The following is a 16,846-nucleotide window of genomic DNA, read 5'->3' on the forward strand; positions in this document are numbered from 1 at the left end:
CTCTCTAACAAGGTTGGGGAAACTTTCATGGACAGTATCCTCAAATATATTTTCCAAGTTGCTTGCTTTCTTGCCCTCTCTTTCAGGGACACCAGTGAGTTGTAGATTTGGTCTCTTTACATAATCCCATATTTCTTAACAGTTTTGTTCATTCTTTTTAAATTTTTTTCTTTATTTTTGTCTGACTGAGTTATTTCAGAGAGCCAGTGTATTAGTCCATTTTCATGCTGCTGATAAAGACATGTAAATTGCTGAGACTGGGCAATTTACAAAAGAAAAGTTTTAATTGGACTTACAGTCCCACATGGCTGGGGAGGGAGGCCTCACAATCATGGCGGAAGACAACCAGGAGCAAGTCACATCTTACGTGGATGGCAGCAGGCAAAAAGAGAGAGAGCTTTTGAGGGGAACTCTTCTTTTTAAAACCATTGGATCTCCTGAGGCTTATTCACTATCATGAGAAGAGCATGAGAAAGACCTGCCCTCATAATTCAATTACCTCCCACCGGGTCCCTCCAACAACATGTGGGAATTCAAGATGAGATTTGGGTGGGGACACAGCCAAACCATATCACTGCACCCCTGGCCCCTCCCAAATCTCACATCCTCACATTTCAAAACCAATCATGCCTTCCCAACAGTCCCCCAAAGTCTTAACTCATTTCAGCATTAACTCAAAAGTCCACAGTCCAAAGTCTCATCCGAGACAAGGCAAGTCTCTTCTACCTATGAGCCTGTAAAATCAAAAGCAGTTTAGTTACTTCCTAGATACAGTGGGGGTACAGGCATTAGGTAAATACAGCCATTCCAAATGGGAGAAATTGGCCAAAATAAAGGGGCTACAGGCCGCCATGCAAGTTCAAAATCCAGCAGGGCAGTCAAGTCTTTAAGCTCCAAAATGATCTCCTTTGACTCCATGTCTCAAATCCAGGTCATGCTGATGCAAGAGGTGGGTTCCCATGGTCTTGGACAGCTCTTCCCCTGTGGCTATGCAGGGTGCAGCCTCCCTCCTGGCTGCTTTCATGGGCTGGTATTGAGTGTCTGTGGCTTTTCTGGGTGCACAGTGTAAGCTGTCAGTGGATCTACCATTCTGGGGTCTGGAGGATGGTGGCCCTCATCTCACAGCTCCACTAGGCGGTGCCTCAGTAGGGACTCTATATGGGAGCTCCCACCCCACATTTCCCTCCACACTGCCCTAGCAGAGGTTCTCCGTGAAAGCCCCGCCCTTGCAGCAAACTTCTGCCTGGACATCCAGGCATTTCCATACATCTTCTGAAATCTAGGCAGAGATTCCCAAACCTCAATTCTTGACTTCTGTGCACTCGCAGGTTCAACACCACATGGAAGCTGCCAAAGCTTGGGGCTTGCACCCTCTGAAGCCACGGCCCAAGCTCTACATTTGTCTCTTTCAGCCATGGCTGGAGTGGCTGGGACACAGGGCACCAGTCCCTATGCTGCACACAGCATGAGGACCCTGGGTCTGGCCCACAAAACCATCTTTTCCTCCTAGGCCCTCCTGTGATGGCATGAGATGCCATGAAGACCTCTAACATGCCCTGGAGACATTTTCCCCATTGTCTTAGGGATTAACATTTGGCTGTTCATTACTTATGCAGATTTCTGCAGCCAGCTTGAATCTGTCCTCAGAAAATGGGATTTTCATTTCTATCACATTGTCAGGGTGCAAATTTTCTGAACTTTTTTGCTCTGTTTCCCTTATAAAACTGAATGCCTTTAACAACACCCAAGTCACCTCTTGAAGGCTTTGCTACTTAGGAATTTCTTTCACCAGATACCCTAAATCATCTCTCTCAAGTTCAAAGTTCCACAGATCTCTAGGGCAGGGGCAAAATGTCACCAGTCTCTTTGCTAAAATATAACAAGAGTCACCTTTGCTTTAGTTCCCAACAAGTTCCTCATCTCCATCTGAGACCACCTCAGCCTATACTTTATTGTTCATATCACTGTCAGCATTTTTGTCGAAGTCATTCAACAAGTCTCTAGGAAGTTCCAAACTTTCCTACATTTTCCTGTCTTCTTCTGAGCCCTCCAAACTGTTCCAACCTCTGCCTGTTACCCAGTTCCAAAGTCACTTCCACATTTTTGTGTATCTTTTCACCAATGCCACACTCTACTGGTACCAATTTACTATAGTAGTCCATTTCACACTGCTAATAAAGACATATCCAAGACTGGGCAATGTACAAAAGAAAAGAGGTTTAATTGGACTTACAGTTCCACATGGCTGGGGAGGCCTCACAATCATGGAGGAAGGCAAGGAGGAGCAAGTCACATCTTATGTGGATGGCAGCAGGCAGAAAGAGAGAGAGCTTGTACAGGGGAACTCATCTCTTTTTTTTTTTTTTAAGACAGAGTCTCACTCTGTCACCCAGGCTGGAGTGCAATGGCGTGATCTCAGCTCACTCCAACCTCCACCTCCCGGGTTCAAGTGATTCTCCTGCCTCAGCTTCCCGAGTAGCTAGGATTACATGTGCCTGCCATCACACCCAGCTAATTTTTGTATTTTTAGTAGAGACAGGGTTTCACCATGTTGGCCAGGCTGGTCTCGAACTCCTGACCTCAGGTGCTCCACCTGCCTTGGCCTCCCAAAGTGCTGGGATTACAGACATGAGCCACTGTGCCTGGCTGGGAACTCCTCTTTTTAAAACCATTAGATCTCCTGAGACTTATTCACTATCCTGAGAACAGCATGGGAAAGACCTGCCCCCATGATTAAATTACCTCCCACTGGGCCCCTCCCATAACATGTGGGAATTCAAGACGAGATTTGGGTGGGATCACAGCCAAAGCACATCAGCCAGTCTTCAAGCTCTGAGAATCTTTCCGCAGCTTGATCTATTCTGCTGAGATTGTATTTTGAAACTCTTGAAGTAAGTTTTTCAGCTCTGCCAGATCAGTTTGATTCTTTCTTAAAATGACCATTTCATCTTTCAGCTCCCATATATACCTTAGATTCCTTGGATTGTGTTTTAACTTTCTCTTGAATCTCAATCATCTTCATGCCTATCTATATTCTGACTTATATGTCTGTCATTTCAGCCATTTCAGTCTGGTTAAGAACAATTATTGGGGAACTAGTACAGTCATTTGGAGACAAGAAGACACTCTGACTTTTTGAGTTGCCAGAGTTATTGCACTAGGTGTGTGTGTGTGTGTGTGTGTGTGTGTGTGTGTGTGTGTGTGTTTTGTCTCTGTGGGCTCATTCTTCTTCGGTCTTTGAAATTGCTGTCCTTTGGATGTGTTTTTTTTTGCCCTTATCTTCTTTAATGGCCTTCAGGCTTTGATTGTGGTATAAGGTGATTGGCTTCATTTCTGCAAGATTTTAGGGGGACAAGGCTCAGCTTGGCACTTCTGGGCTGCATGCTGTAACTCTGGGGGGTTGGTACTGGGCCACAGCTTTGTTCTGGCCCCTTGTGGTTAGCAACCTGCTTTACTGGAGGGGTCGAGTTATTCCCTATCTGCTGGCCACAACACTCCGATGGGGGGTGCTGGCCACAGAGTTTCACTGGGGCAGTGGCAATGGGATCTGTGCTTGCTTGTGCATGCCAGCAGCCACAGCAGCATGTCAGGGTGCACACACATCAGCTGGGGAGGAACTTCCTCTCCAAGTTGAGGAGTGAGTGGGAGGCAGGCCAGTAAGGGAGGAGCAGCAACTAGAGAGTCATGTAGGCAAGAGAGTTCTCTTCTAAGAGAGGAGACATCCAGACTTACTCACATCCAGGAAAGTAGCTAAAAGAATTGGACAGATTAAAATTGAAATAAATTGAGGAAAGTTAAGTGAAGCAAACTCCCTGAGGATATAGAAAGGGATGAGATCAAAAGAATATGGAGGAGCAAGGATGTGGAGAAATTTCTTTGTACATTGCTGGTAGAACTATAAAATGGTGCATCTGTTGTGGAAAATAATTTGGTAGATTCTCAAAAACTTAAGCTGGGTCTTTTAGGACCCAGCAATTCTACCCAAAAGAATTGAAAAGAGGGAATTAAACAGATACTTGTACTTCTGCTGTGGTTATTACAGCATTGTTCACAATAACCAAAGGTGGAAACATCCCGAGTGTCCATGAACAGATGAATTGATTTTTAAAATGTGCTGTATACATATAATGAAATATTATTCAATCGTAAAAAGGAATGAAGTTCTGATATGTGCTACAACATGGATAAACCTTGAAAACATGTTAAATGAAATAAGCCAGACAAATATTGCATAATTCCACTTACATGAAATATCTAAAATAGGCAAATTCATAGAGATACAATGAGATTAGAGGTTACCAGAGGCTTGGGGGAGTAGGGAGTTATTAAGTAATGGGTGGATAATTTCTTTTTGAAATGTTGGAAGTGTTTTTAAAATAGATAGTGGCAATAATTGCATAACACTATAAATGTAATCAATGTGACTGTATACTTAAAAATGGTTAAAATGTCATATTTCGTGTTACATGAATTTTATCCCAATAAAGTTTTTAAAATGTAATACCAGCCATAATATATGTCATGATTCAATTTGGTAAATAAAATATTCAAGTATTTTATTTTAAAAAATATTAAGTAATTAGCACCAAACAAGACAGGGTTCTCCTCCTCTGAGTTGGTGGCATAGGTGAAGTTGTGTACAGATATAAATAAGATTGTCCTTATGTGATGGTTAATGTGTCATCTTGACTGGGCGAAGAGAGGCCCAGATGGCTGGTAAAGCATTATTTCTGGGTGTGTCTGTGGGAGTGTTTGTGAAGGAGAGTAGTATTTGAATCAGTAGGCTGGATAAAGAAGATGGCCCTAACTGATGTGGGTGAACATCACCTAATCCCATGATGGCCCTAATAGAACAAAAATGTGGAGAAAGGGTAAATCACTCTGTTTGACCTGAGACAGCCATCGTCTCCTGCCCTTGGAAATCAGAGCTTCTGGTTCTCAGGCCTTCAGACTCTGACTGGACTTACATCATAAGCCCCACCTCACCCTCCCATTCTCAGTCTTTCAGACTTGGACTGAATTATACCATTAGCTTTCCTGTTTTCCCAGCATGCAGGTTGGTCATATCCAACCAGTATCTCATTGGTTCTGTTTCTCTGGAGAACCCTAACTAATACACTTTGTTTTCATGGACATTAACAGAGTTCCTCTATTTCCTTAGATAAACAAGAGTCAAGCTCCTCTGCTTGGGGTAGATGGGGATTGGTAGAGATTTAATAAGGAACTGGAGGAAAGCAGTGAAGGTTAAGAATGGCCACCAAGGGGAATGGAAGAGGGAGATGACCAAGGGTAACAAAAGAACAGTTGAGGTGTTCTACTGGCCAGCTGAGATTAGTACACTGCAAATGTGTAGTGTTTCATCTTCATGGTTTCTTGAACTTTTTTCCCCAGCTGCACTAGGTAGAGGAATTAGAGAAGCTGGATTGCTGGACTCATCCTGGATGGGGGGTTTGTGGGATGGACACCGCAAAAAGCTAATGGCTTAAGAGGTCTACTTTAGAGGGCTAATAAAAGAATGGCTCTCTGGTCAATCATTGGGTTCAGACTTGGTACGAAAGAGGAGTCAGAAACGGACTGATAACCCTGGAGAAAGTGAATTGACATGAAAAAGTGGGTTTAATGAGAGTGAGGAGTGAGAGACAGAACAGGATATTGGGCTTTCAGTGTTGCAGAGATAGGACTCTTTTGGTTGATGACGTGATAAGAAGAGGTTGTAAAAGTGAAGGGGAAATTGTAGAAATGGTTGGTGTATTAAAGTAGACCAACAGATATGACAAGTAGTATATAATGGCTTAATTATAGTAGAATTTTATTTCTTGCTCATACAGATAGTCCAAGGTAGCTGGTAGGGATTTTCTGCTTCACTGTCATTCAAAGACCCAGGTGAAGGAGGCCTTGTTATCAGTTAAATAGCTTTCAAGATCATCTTGGCATTGACGTAAGTTAGCATAAGGAAAAAGAGCAAGAAGCCTGTGCAGGTAGTTTTATGGGCCTGAAAGAGGCATGCATCATCCCTTCCCATCTCATTGGCCAGAGCTTAGTCACATGACCACACTAAGTTTCAAAGAAGCCTGGGAAATCTGTAGTTGTGTGTCCTGCAAAAAGGGCAACCAGCAGCTCCCTTTTAAAAAGGATTTGTTGTTTTGATGCTGCTGCTCAGTTTAGTTCTTAAGTCCAGAGATAAATTTTGAAAAGGCTAACATTGAAAGATCCTTCTCAGAATTACAAGAAACTATTTTAAAATTCAGATGGAACAACAACGTCAAAAAAGCTCATATAGCCAAGACAATCCTAAGCAAAAAGAACAAAGCTGGAGGCATCATGCTACCAGACTTAAAACTATACTATAAGGCCACAGTAACCAAAACAGCGTCATATTGGTATAAAAACAGACACCTAGACCAATGAAACAGGATGGAGAACTCATAAATAAGACCACACATCTACAATCATCTGATCTTTGACAAACCTGACAAAAACAAGCAATGGGGAAAGGATTCTCCAGTTAATAAATGGTGCTGGGAGAGCTGGCTAGCCGCATGCAGAAAACTGAAACTAGACCCCTTCCTTACACCTTATACAAACTTAACTCAAGATGGATTAAAACCTTAAATGTAAAACCCCAAACTATAAAAACCCTAGAAGAAAATCTAGGCAATACTATTCAGGACATAGGCATGGGCAAACATTTCATGACAAAAACATCAAAAGCAATTGCAACAAAAGCAAAAATTGACAAGTGGGATCTAATTAAACAAAAGAGCTTCTGCACAGCAAAAGAAACTATCACCAGAGTGAACAGGTAGCCTATAGAGTGGGAGAAAAATTTTGCAATCTATCCATCTGACAAAGGTCTAATATCCAGAATCTACAAGGAATTTAAACAAATTTACAAGAAAAAAACAAACAACCCCATTAAAAAGTGGGCAAAGGACATGAAAAGACACTTCTCAAAAGAAGACATTATTAGTGCAGCCAACAAACACAAAAAAAACTCAACATCACAGATGATTAGAGAAATGCAAATCAAAACCACAATGAGATACCATCTTACACCAGTCAGAATGGCAATTATTAAAAAGTCAAGAAACAACAGATGCTGGCCAGGTTGTGGAGAAATAGGAATGCTTTTACACTGTTGGTGTGAATGTAAATTAGTGCAACCATTTTGGAAGACAGTGTGGCAATTCCTCAAAGATCTAGAGTCAGAAATACCATTTGATCCAGCAATCCCATTACTGGGTATATACCCAACGGAATACAAATCATTCTATCAGGAAGATACATGCACATGTCTGTTCATTGCAGCACTATTCACAATAGCAAAGACATGGAATTAACCCAAATGCCCATCAATGATAGACTGGATAAAGAAAATATGGTACATAGACACCATGGAATGCTGTGAAGCCCTGAAAAGGAATGAGACCATGTCATTTGCAGGGACATGGATGGAGCTGGAAGCCATTATCCTCAGCAAACTAATGCAAGAATAGAAAACCAAACACTGCATGTTCTCACTTGTAAGTGGGAGCTGAAGAATGAGAACACATGGACACAGGGAGGGGAACAACACACACGGGGGCCTGTCAGAGGTGGGGTGGGGGAGAGGGAGAGCATTAGGAAAAATAGCTAATGCATGCTGGGCTTAATACCTAGGTGATAGGTTGATAGTGCAACAAACGACCATGGCACATATTTACCTATGTAACAAACCTGCACATCCTGCACATGTACTTAAAATAAAATTTAAATTTAAATTAAAAAAAATTTTAATCAACTGAAGAAGACTTATTTGACAATATATGGGAAGTCTTCAATTCTAGTTATATTTTGTAAATCTATTATTTTAAAAAGCCTGCCTAGTTTCATCTCTATGACCCAGTTTTCTCATTTGATAAAATGGGTCTTACTTATTTTCCTTCATCAGAAGTGTGTTTCAGGTTTTGTTGTTGTTGTTGTTGTTGTTGTTTTTTGTAATACAGACCCTTTATCACCTACCTTGTGCCAGCAGAAAATATTAAATAACACTAGGAAATACTCATGAAGTCACTGAAAGCATTAGCCCTTACAGTGAGCCAAAATGGATTTTGTGTCCGATGTAAGTGCAAAAGCCATTTTGCTTGTGACTGTTACTTCAACAAATGAAATAAAGACTTTTGAGCCACACAAATAGTTTCTCTCTGAATAAGCTGCTCAATGTTGATTTTTAAATAAGGTGAAGCCTCCCCAAACTGTATATTATCCACTCTAAATTTCCCACCGATAGAAAGGCAAGGCAAGCACAGCCATCAGCTGAGAGTCATTGGCTGAGAATGTTGAGCTCATAGTCACTCCACCCACAAGGAGCGGCTGACAGGGGGTGGGGCGGGGGTGGAGGCATGTGAAGGATCCATACAACAAAGAGGAACTTCTCTCCAGAAGACACTTCATCCCAAGAGCCTTGTGATAGTATTCAAAAGGCCTTGGTGTAAACTTGAATAGTTCACCATCTTCCTTTCCAACCTTACATGGAAAGTCTTCCGAAAATAAACCCTGTCTTGGTGGGAAAAGGCTGTTTAAAGAAACGTGAATCACTACAAAGTACTAGGTGCACCTCAAAATGCTTCCTCCCCTGACAGTAAGAAGGCTTATCACCAGTTGGCTCTGCAGGTACACCCAGACAAGAACCCAGGGAGCAAAGAGGCATCTGAGGAGAAATTCAAACAAGTAGCAAGAGGCCTATGAGGTCTTGTCTGATGCCGAGAAATGAAATGAGTATGACAAGTCCAGAAGGAACCAAACCAAAAGGGAAACAGAGGAGATGGCAGAAACAAAAAACACTTGGAGGAGGAACTATGCATTCTCGGGATTCTCAGGAGATGATTTTTCCATTGGCCTGTGGGTAAAGCCAGGAGATTGCACTCCTCCATCTTTGATGTGACTCCCATATTGGATAAAGGATTTTCCACTTTTGTATCTCTGGGCTCCAGAGCAAGTACCTCTACCTCTGAGATATTTGAACCCTTTGTAAGCAGCAGAATGAGAAACTTCAGACTGGTCACCACTTGTAGCCAGACAGTAAATGGCGAGAGAGTTGTTACAAAGAAAGTGCTGTAAGATGTGAGGGAGAAGAATGAAGCAGAAAAAGAAAGACTGTTTCATGAGATTCTTCCACATCATTGGTAAGAAGTTGCCAGACACTGTGTTCTTTAACAGGGAGATTTTCATATGAGGCTGCGGTGTTTTGATGCTTATGAAAGACTGAATTGGTATTTAGAATGTGTTCAACTAGGAAGGACAGAGGTCAGCTTAGTTCAAACCTCTCATTTCACAGAGGAGGGGAATAATGTGCCAGATGTTGCATAAGAACCTAGTAAGTAGCAGACTAGAGCATCCATCCCGTCTTCTGATTCTAAATTAAGCCTCGTTTCCCTTATGCACCATCTGGAACAGTAGAGGCCACCACCACAAATATGGCCTTCCCAGTCAGCACAGAGCCCTACCTTCATAAATTCCATTGACTTCTCTTCAATATTTTTTTCCTGCCCTACCTTGCAATTGCCTAGTTGCCTGTCTTGATGGCTACTCTTTTTCTCTTCCCAGGCTCTTTTCTCTTTGCTGCTTCTATTCCCACCTATTCTTTCTTCCTATACATTTCCCATGGACCATATCACAAATAGCTTCAATTCAGAGTTACCTAGGTATAGATTAATGCTGGCAGAGAGAACGAGTGAAAAGTAAATGAGTTGAGATCTTTATATGCTTTTAAAATTTATACATACTTTTTAATTTTAATTTTTTAGAGATAGGGTCTCACCATGTTGCCCAGGTTGGCCTTGAATTCCTGGGCTCAAGCAATCCTCCCACCTCAGCTGCTGAAGTAGCTGAGACTACAGGCATGTACCACCACACCCAGCTTTTATATGTTTTTTTTAATAACTAGCATTTATTGAGTCATCAGTGCATGTCAGGAATTCTACTTCACAAAAGTTATCTCAATAATACTTTCAGCAGTGAAACATAGTAGTTACTTTCCCCCATCACATAGATAAGAAAATGAGGCTTAGAAAAATTCAGTAATGTGCCCCAGGCCCCACTAATAAGCAATAAAGTAGTGTCTTAGCTAGTGAGCTATAATATCTATGAATCCTACTCATTTATTTTTACATCTAGATTCTTGCCCTCATTGGACGTTTAAACCTATCATCTCGGAACTTTACTTCCACGCATGAGTACTTGCTGGAACTTAATAAGTATGTAAACGTTTTTTATTTCCCAACGGGAACCTGAAGGTTACTTTTACATAAAGACACAATCAATGTAAAAGTTTTGCTGACACTAACAAATGATTATCAGTTAACACACAGTTCCCAAGATGTGAAATATCTTTTTGTTTTGGACTTCATCATGATATACATGCAAAATCTTGGTTTGGTTTTGTTTAGCTGGAATTGGTCACACTCCAACCACTTCATTTATATTAATACACAGACTGGGATCCAGAGGAGTTTTTCCTTACGGAAAATTACTGATAAAGTCTGCATTAGAACCTGTCTTCCAGTTTCCAGTCCCAAGCTCATTGTAGTACAGCATACTATTGGTAGAATTTGGATTTCACTTGCATCCCATGGACATTATGTATCAAATTATTAGCTTTCAAGGAACTTTCCTGTGTATACAATTTTTATGAAACAAATGTTTTATGTAGTCTTTGAACTTTTTAATCTCAGTAAATTTTCTGAGCCTAAATAGGAATATGCCTACATCTTCCTGGCAAAGGGGAGCACACTGGCAGAAAGGAAGCAGAAGGTGGATTTGGAATCAGAACACATCCCATTTCTTTCAAAGCCTATCCATTTCCACTTAGTAGTCACTGAGAACCTCCTACATGTCAGGCACCGTGTGCGGTGCTTTGCATCCATCATTTCTAATCTCTAAAGTCCTTTACTGGTTTATTTCCATCTTAAGGTGAGGAAACTGAGGCTCAGGGCAGTTAAGTCCCCTACCCAGGGTCACATAGCAGTCTGTGGAGACAGGATTCAGATTGCGGTTTGCCTGACCATAAGCTTCATTTCCATTATTCTCTATTCCACTCTCATTCCTTTGAGCTGCTCTAGTCAGGGTTTAAGAGGAATGTTTGGTTGTATGTATGAATTAACTATATTTATTTCAACATTTCTAAAATGAGGATTTCCAGATGGAGCTTTCTTTTACCAACCCTGGTCTGAGGTGAACTGCAGTGTGTCTACTGAACAAAGGGAAAATCAGATTGAAGCATGAAACATGATTTTTCTATTATGTCTTAAGTAAAATCCAAATTTCAGCATTTTTCACAGGCATACTTGGCTTTTGACAGAAATGCTGAGTTGTCAAAGGACTTTTTGCCAGCAAAGATTTTTTAAAAATTCACTTTGAGTTAGTCAAGGAAGTTTTCTTGGTGTATAGAAATGAAAGCAGTGTCATCTCTTCCTGATGCCTGTTTAAAACATGTAGTAAGTGAAGTGTGAGCACACAACAGCCAAGGAAAGATGGAGGGTAGGAGGGCTTTACCGTTCAGTAAAACATTCTGAGCCAGTGTGCAAGACACAGCATGAGCTTTAAGGTCACATCTAATTTGGTCTCTGACCTCACAGTGTCTTCAGCACGGCTACTGTGGTTTCCAGGGGCCAGAGGCTCCTCTCCCAACTCTCAGACATGCAGGTTTCACTCATCAGCAATCTCTAGGATTACTACTTGCCTAAATAGGAAGCAAAGTACTGTAGGATTATTGAGTCAATTCCTGTGTCCTTAAGGAATTTTCTGCTCTTTGTACTATGAATCAGCTGCTTTTTAATGTTATAGTCTCTCACAAATTAATGCGAGACATTTTGTGTTCTGGTAGCTGACAGAATAAAGATTTCCCAAACTCAAAACCACCATAGACCAGGTAGAAGTAATTCCTTGTTCTGCTCTGGTTCATATTAGGTGGTTGACAAGTAAAATGAGGACCTGGTCCTGTCGAGAATGATGGAAGGGATAATAATGACAAGTGATTGTATAACTCATAGCTCAGGGAGCATCTGCGAGAGCGGTTTCTCATAGAATCTTGTCAGAAACCCCGCCAAGGAGGGAAGAGAAGAGAGGGGACTTGCCTAAGGTCACAAAGTGGGTGTTTCTTCAGCCGCCTAGCCTGCTGCTATTTCTCCCACACTCTCAGGAACTCAAAGCACATTTTCTTCCCAGCCTGGCAAGCAAGGCACATGAGAGTTGGAGGAGCCGCACTGGAGATGGTGTGGGAGGGAGTCCGTTTTACGTAGTTGCAGCTACACACGGTGTCCCCATGTCTGTCGGTCAGTGGAGGAGGTAGGTACAGAAGTATGTGGATATAACCATGAACAGAAATGTCGTGACTCACCGACCATGCACAGCTGGTTTAACTCTTGAATCCAAGTCACCTAGGAACCAGCTCAGGTTCTTAAGAGACGTAGGGTCCACATAGCAAACAATTACAAAAATAATGTGGCATTCAGTGTTCTTCCCAGTGCTTCCTTTCCAAAAGTTTCAAACCACTTTGTATATTTGGGATCCCCATCTCTTTTGTGAGAAGCCTGTTTTTATTTCACCCCAAAGCTTTGTAGTCTCTCCAGAATACCTGGAGTGCAGTGTACCTGACTCTGTGCCTAAGGGTGCAGGGAATGGACTCTGAGCAGAACAGGGAAGGGATTTTCAGCTGGCAAGGCCCTACCCCTCACTACCTTATTTGGAAGTTTGAGGATCCATTGAGAGGGAGTGTGGTAGGGGAACTCATCTTGGAGAGGTTGATTTTTGGGTTGAGGCAGGATGAGGAAAGTCTCCCAGAGGGTGAGTCATTTTTCTAATGCCGAATGTTGCAATTGTGAAGACTCCAGGAAACCTAAGACTCTAGTCCCATAGGACCATCTAAAAAACATATATTTAAGTATCAAGAGAAGCAGAGGGGGATTATAAAAAGAACATTGGCTTTGGCTGCAGGTATACGAGAGTTCAAATTCTATGCACCCCTTTCCTAACTTCTTGATCTTAGAGGGTGAACTTCTTGTTTGATCCTTGGCTTGCCTGTAAAATAGAGATGAGCATCTCTGCCCATTCTAATTTACAGAGTTGTTTTAGAAATTAAGTTCGTGGAAAATTCTGCATAAACTTTAAGAGACTTTATAAATGGAAAGTGTCATTATTCTTTTCAGAAGCAACATCTTTGATCCTTAAGGTACATGCAGTAAGCTTGCTATCTGTTTTTTAAGATGTGATGTTTGTGATAGGATCTTGAAAGCAAGATCAGCTATGGATTGTATTTAATGCCAAAATGTAGCTAAAAGATGTAAGATAAAAATAGAGGATTGCATTTTTTCCATTTTGGCACTACTACAAATGTAATGTTTTCAGCTTGGGCACAATTGGTGTGACTTTTACATCTGAACTTCCTTTTTTCTTCATTATCCTTAAGCTTTTGGACTCACATGTTGGCTTTACCTTCTGCTTCCATTATAGGAAATTGATGGAAAATCCCTGCTATTGATGACAAGAAATGATGTGTTGACAGGACTTCAGTTAAAATTGGGGCCTGCTCTGAAAATCTACGAATATCATGTAAAACCTCTGCAGACAAAGCATTTAAAGAACAACTCTTCATAGTACAGTCAAATTGAGGTCTTCGACCTCAAAAAATACATAATGACATAATTTAGTTTCATGTAATGAAACTTTGTAAACAGAATACATACATGTGTATATGTAAAGAATTTCAATCAAATGAAACGTTATCCTATTGGATAGACTAGGCAATTCATCAGCTCACCTGAAATCAGCCAGGAGGAGCAAGGACAAGTTGCGCACAGGGTGGTTTTCCTCATGGATTTTGCCAAATAGAATGATCTTTGACATGATTAGACACTCCTCCCCACAAAGGCTTTGAAATCATAAGGATTTTCCTCATCTCTTTATAGATTGCTTTCCCAAAATCTTTTAAAAAAGAATTTAATTGAATGACAGTCTTTTGGTTACAGACTTAAGATGAGTAAAAACAAGAAAATTTGGGGAGGGGGAGAAAGAAGAAAGGGATTGCTGTCTCCCTTGAATTCCTCTGCTCCTTAGAGCTTGTGTTACTTGGATGGAATTGCCGACACCCTTTTTTATAGAGGGTTCTCCACTTGACCTTATTAAGGTTTTATTGGGATATGCTGCAGTGTTTGAAATGAACATGCATCATGGCCCCTTCAGGAGCAGAATCATAGCTCTGAAAAGAGAAGCGCCATTGTGTACTGAGGATACCCATCCATATTCAGCTAGCTTTCAAATGGGGTAATGATATTTTCTGCATAGATTTTCTTTTAAATTGGTTCTTTGTTTCTGAAGAAAGGATTTTTTTTAACTTCATGGTTTTATTTATAATAATTTGTTTTTGAAGAAATTTGCCGAGAGTTACAGGTCAAAAAGCCTTGTTACTAGTACAGAATATTTTTATATATATTCCTTCATGATGGTGTAATTTTTTTTAATTGTCCTATGCTTTGTTCAGTTCCTGGGTTAAGTACTTATTTTTAAGAGCTTGGAAAAAGTGGGCTTGCTACATCTCTGTTCAAAGAGACATTTGTTCAATCTCCGTGTGTCAACACCTTGTTGAATTGGTGCTTTGTGGTTGCAATAAAGCATTGCTTCAGTTTATTGCCAGTGCATCTTTGATCTTTTCTGTTTGGTTGCTTCTTCAGCTGGGATTAAGGATTAAGATCTCCTGGAAACCAGGGAAAGAAAATTAAGCATTTTGGGGGGAAGAAACTTTAGAGGTAGAAATTATACAAATCTATGTGTGGATTTATCTTCTTTTTAAAGTGAATCATTCAAGTAGATCTCATTTCTTCTCTCGTCCCCAATTTTAGGTATTATTTTAGCCAAAGATTTTTTTGTTTGCTGTAGGCCAGTGGGGGTCATGATTTTTTTGAAATTCTAATAAAAGCTACTGACTTTCTCTGCAGACAAAAGCTCACATTTCCACATACAAAACTTGCAGAGAGTTGGTGGACTCATAATTTCCCTCTTCCTCCTCCTCAAGTTAAGAGTTCCTATTTTAGAGAATATCATAATTCAGTCCCCTGTGGAGATAATTTCTTGAAAGAACAGAAAGTCTGAAGATGACAGTGAAAAAAACACAGGAAGTGGTATAGATAGTAGGTGGGTTTAAAAATGCATTCCAAATTAATTCAATTATAGAGCGTACGGAGTATCTGAAATTTAAGTAATGCTCTGTTTTCACTGTAAGTGGGAAAAGTGGTTACAAAAGAGACATTTTTTTTAATCTCCAAGTTCCCACAGTCTACCTAAGACAGAAAACACAAGTAAAAGGCAAAATATATAGTTAAGTGTTGTGAAGAGTGATGGAGACAAAAGGTGACAACTGCAGCTGCTGGAGACCTGGGTAGGAAAGAAGGGATTCCTGGATCAAGCACAAGGAAGATGGAATGAGGATCTTGATGAAAACCTCTGTGAAGGAGTGTCCTGCTGTAAAATCTGATGATGTTTGACCCGTCTCTACTTCAAAGGGATAGTATGAGGTATTTCTGAGCCCTACTTTTGTGCACCCACCTGATACCCTCTGTAGTCGTTTGGAATAGGTTTGGTTGTGAGCGATGGAAATTGTCTCTCCCACCCCCACCAATTAATAAACTAGATAGACACCTACTTCCCTCTCATGTAAATGTCCAGATGGGGGGCCAGAGGTGGTGTGGCCCTACATGATGGTAGGTACACAGTTTCCACCTATGTTTTTTTCCATCATGCATGACATCCATTCCCAGAACCATTTCATAAATAGATGCTGCTTCTTTGCCATCATCATTTGAATTCCAACCAGTGGGAAGAAGAAAGGGGAAAGGAACAGACCTTCCTTTAAGGATACTTCCAAGAAGTTGTACATACTACTTCCTTTCATATCTTGTGGACTGGAAGTCAATCACATTACTTGGAATATTTCATGTTTTTATTGGAAACCATGAGCCAAATTAAAATTCAAAGTTCCATTATTCTGTAGATAAAGGATATCGAGGGACAACTTGCTGTTACCGATGTCAGCTGACCACTAAACACTCATAGCAAATGACACTAAAAGGGTTTCTTTGGTGATACTTTTCTCGAGATTCGAACTTACGTTCAACTAAGTCAACTAAACCTCAGATTTGGACTGCTCTATGAGTACTTGGGGGCGAGGGGAATTGAAAAACAAACAGAAAAGCATAAAATCATCCCTCAGTCTCTGATAAGAGCTTTCAGGCGAAATTAGCAATTTAAAGATAGTCTGCCTTCCCTACAGTCAGCAAAAAGGCCTAGGACAGGCAGGCCTGCACACCTTGGCAATAGCTCAAGGTGATTTCATCTTCCTCTATTTAGAGGAAAACCAATGTGATCAAAATAGGCCAAAAAGAGAGGCTGGAAGTACTTGAAATTCAGCAGGTAGGCAGCCTTTGTCTCCAGACGGCTGTAAAAACCAGAGACGTCTGATTTCTTTTCAGATCACACCGGATTTCTATTCATGTGATCTAGATCTGCAATGAGTAGCAGACACATGTGCTGTGAGGGGAAGCACTTCATGGCTGTGATGTGCCCTGATGGCAATGTATTTAATGGTGAAGGTTTATATGAGAATTGGCTAATGTTGAATTTGATTATTCTCAACCAGAGAAGCAGACAGGATATCAGCATCAGAAGGAATTTAAGAAAGTAATTGCTACTCCCCGCCACCCCCACATTTGAACCTCTGATTCAGACTCTGCAGAGGAGATTGCATGAATTGATTTAAAGGTGAGGTCACAAACTGGCCACTTTGCAGTGGAATCTAAGCCAACATGTTTTACTTTGG

General features: G+C 40.9%; 1 protein-coding gene across 3 annotated transcripts in view; it reads left to right on the forward strand.

Moving 5' to 3' along the window:
- Positions 1-14,661, forward strand: part of SAMD13 (sterile alpha motif domain containing 13) — a 58,744-nt gene extending 44,083 nt beyond the window's left edge. For all 3 annotated transcript variants that reach the window (XM_063624190.1, XM_063624191.1, XM_063624192.1), the window contains exon 4: positions 13,489-14,661. In XM_063624190.1, coding sequence (XP_063480260.1) covers positions 13,489-13,632 — 144 coding nt within the window. In that variant the 3' untranslated portion in view covers positions 13,633-14,661. The remainder of the gene's footprint in view (positions 1-13,488) is intronic.
- The last annotated feature ends 2,185 nt before the right edge of the window (positions 14,662-16,846 follow it).

Source organism: Symphalangus syndactylus, chromosome 12, assembly GCF_028878055.3.
Source record: "Symphalangus syndactylus isolate Jambi chromosome 12, NHGRI_mSymSyn1-v2.1_pri, whole genome shotgun sequence".
NCBI lineage: Eukaryota > Metazoa > Chordata > Mammalia > Primates > Hylobatidae > Symphalangus > Symphalangus syndactylus.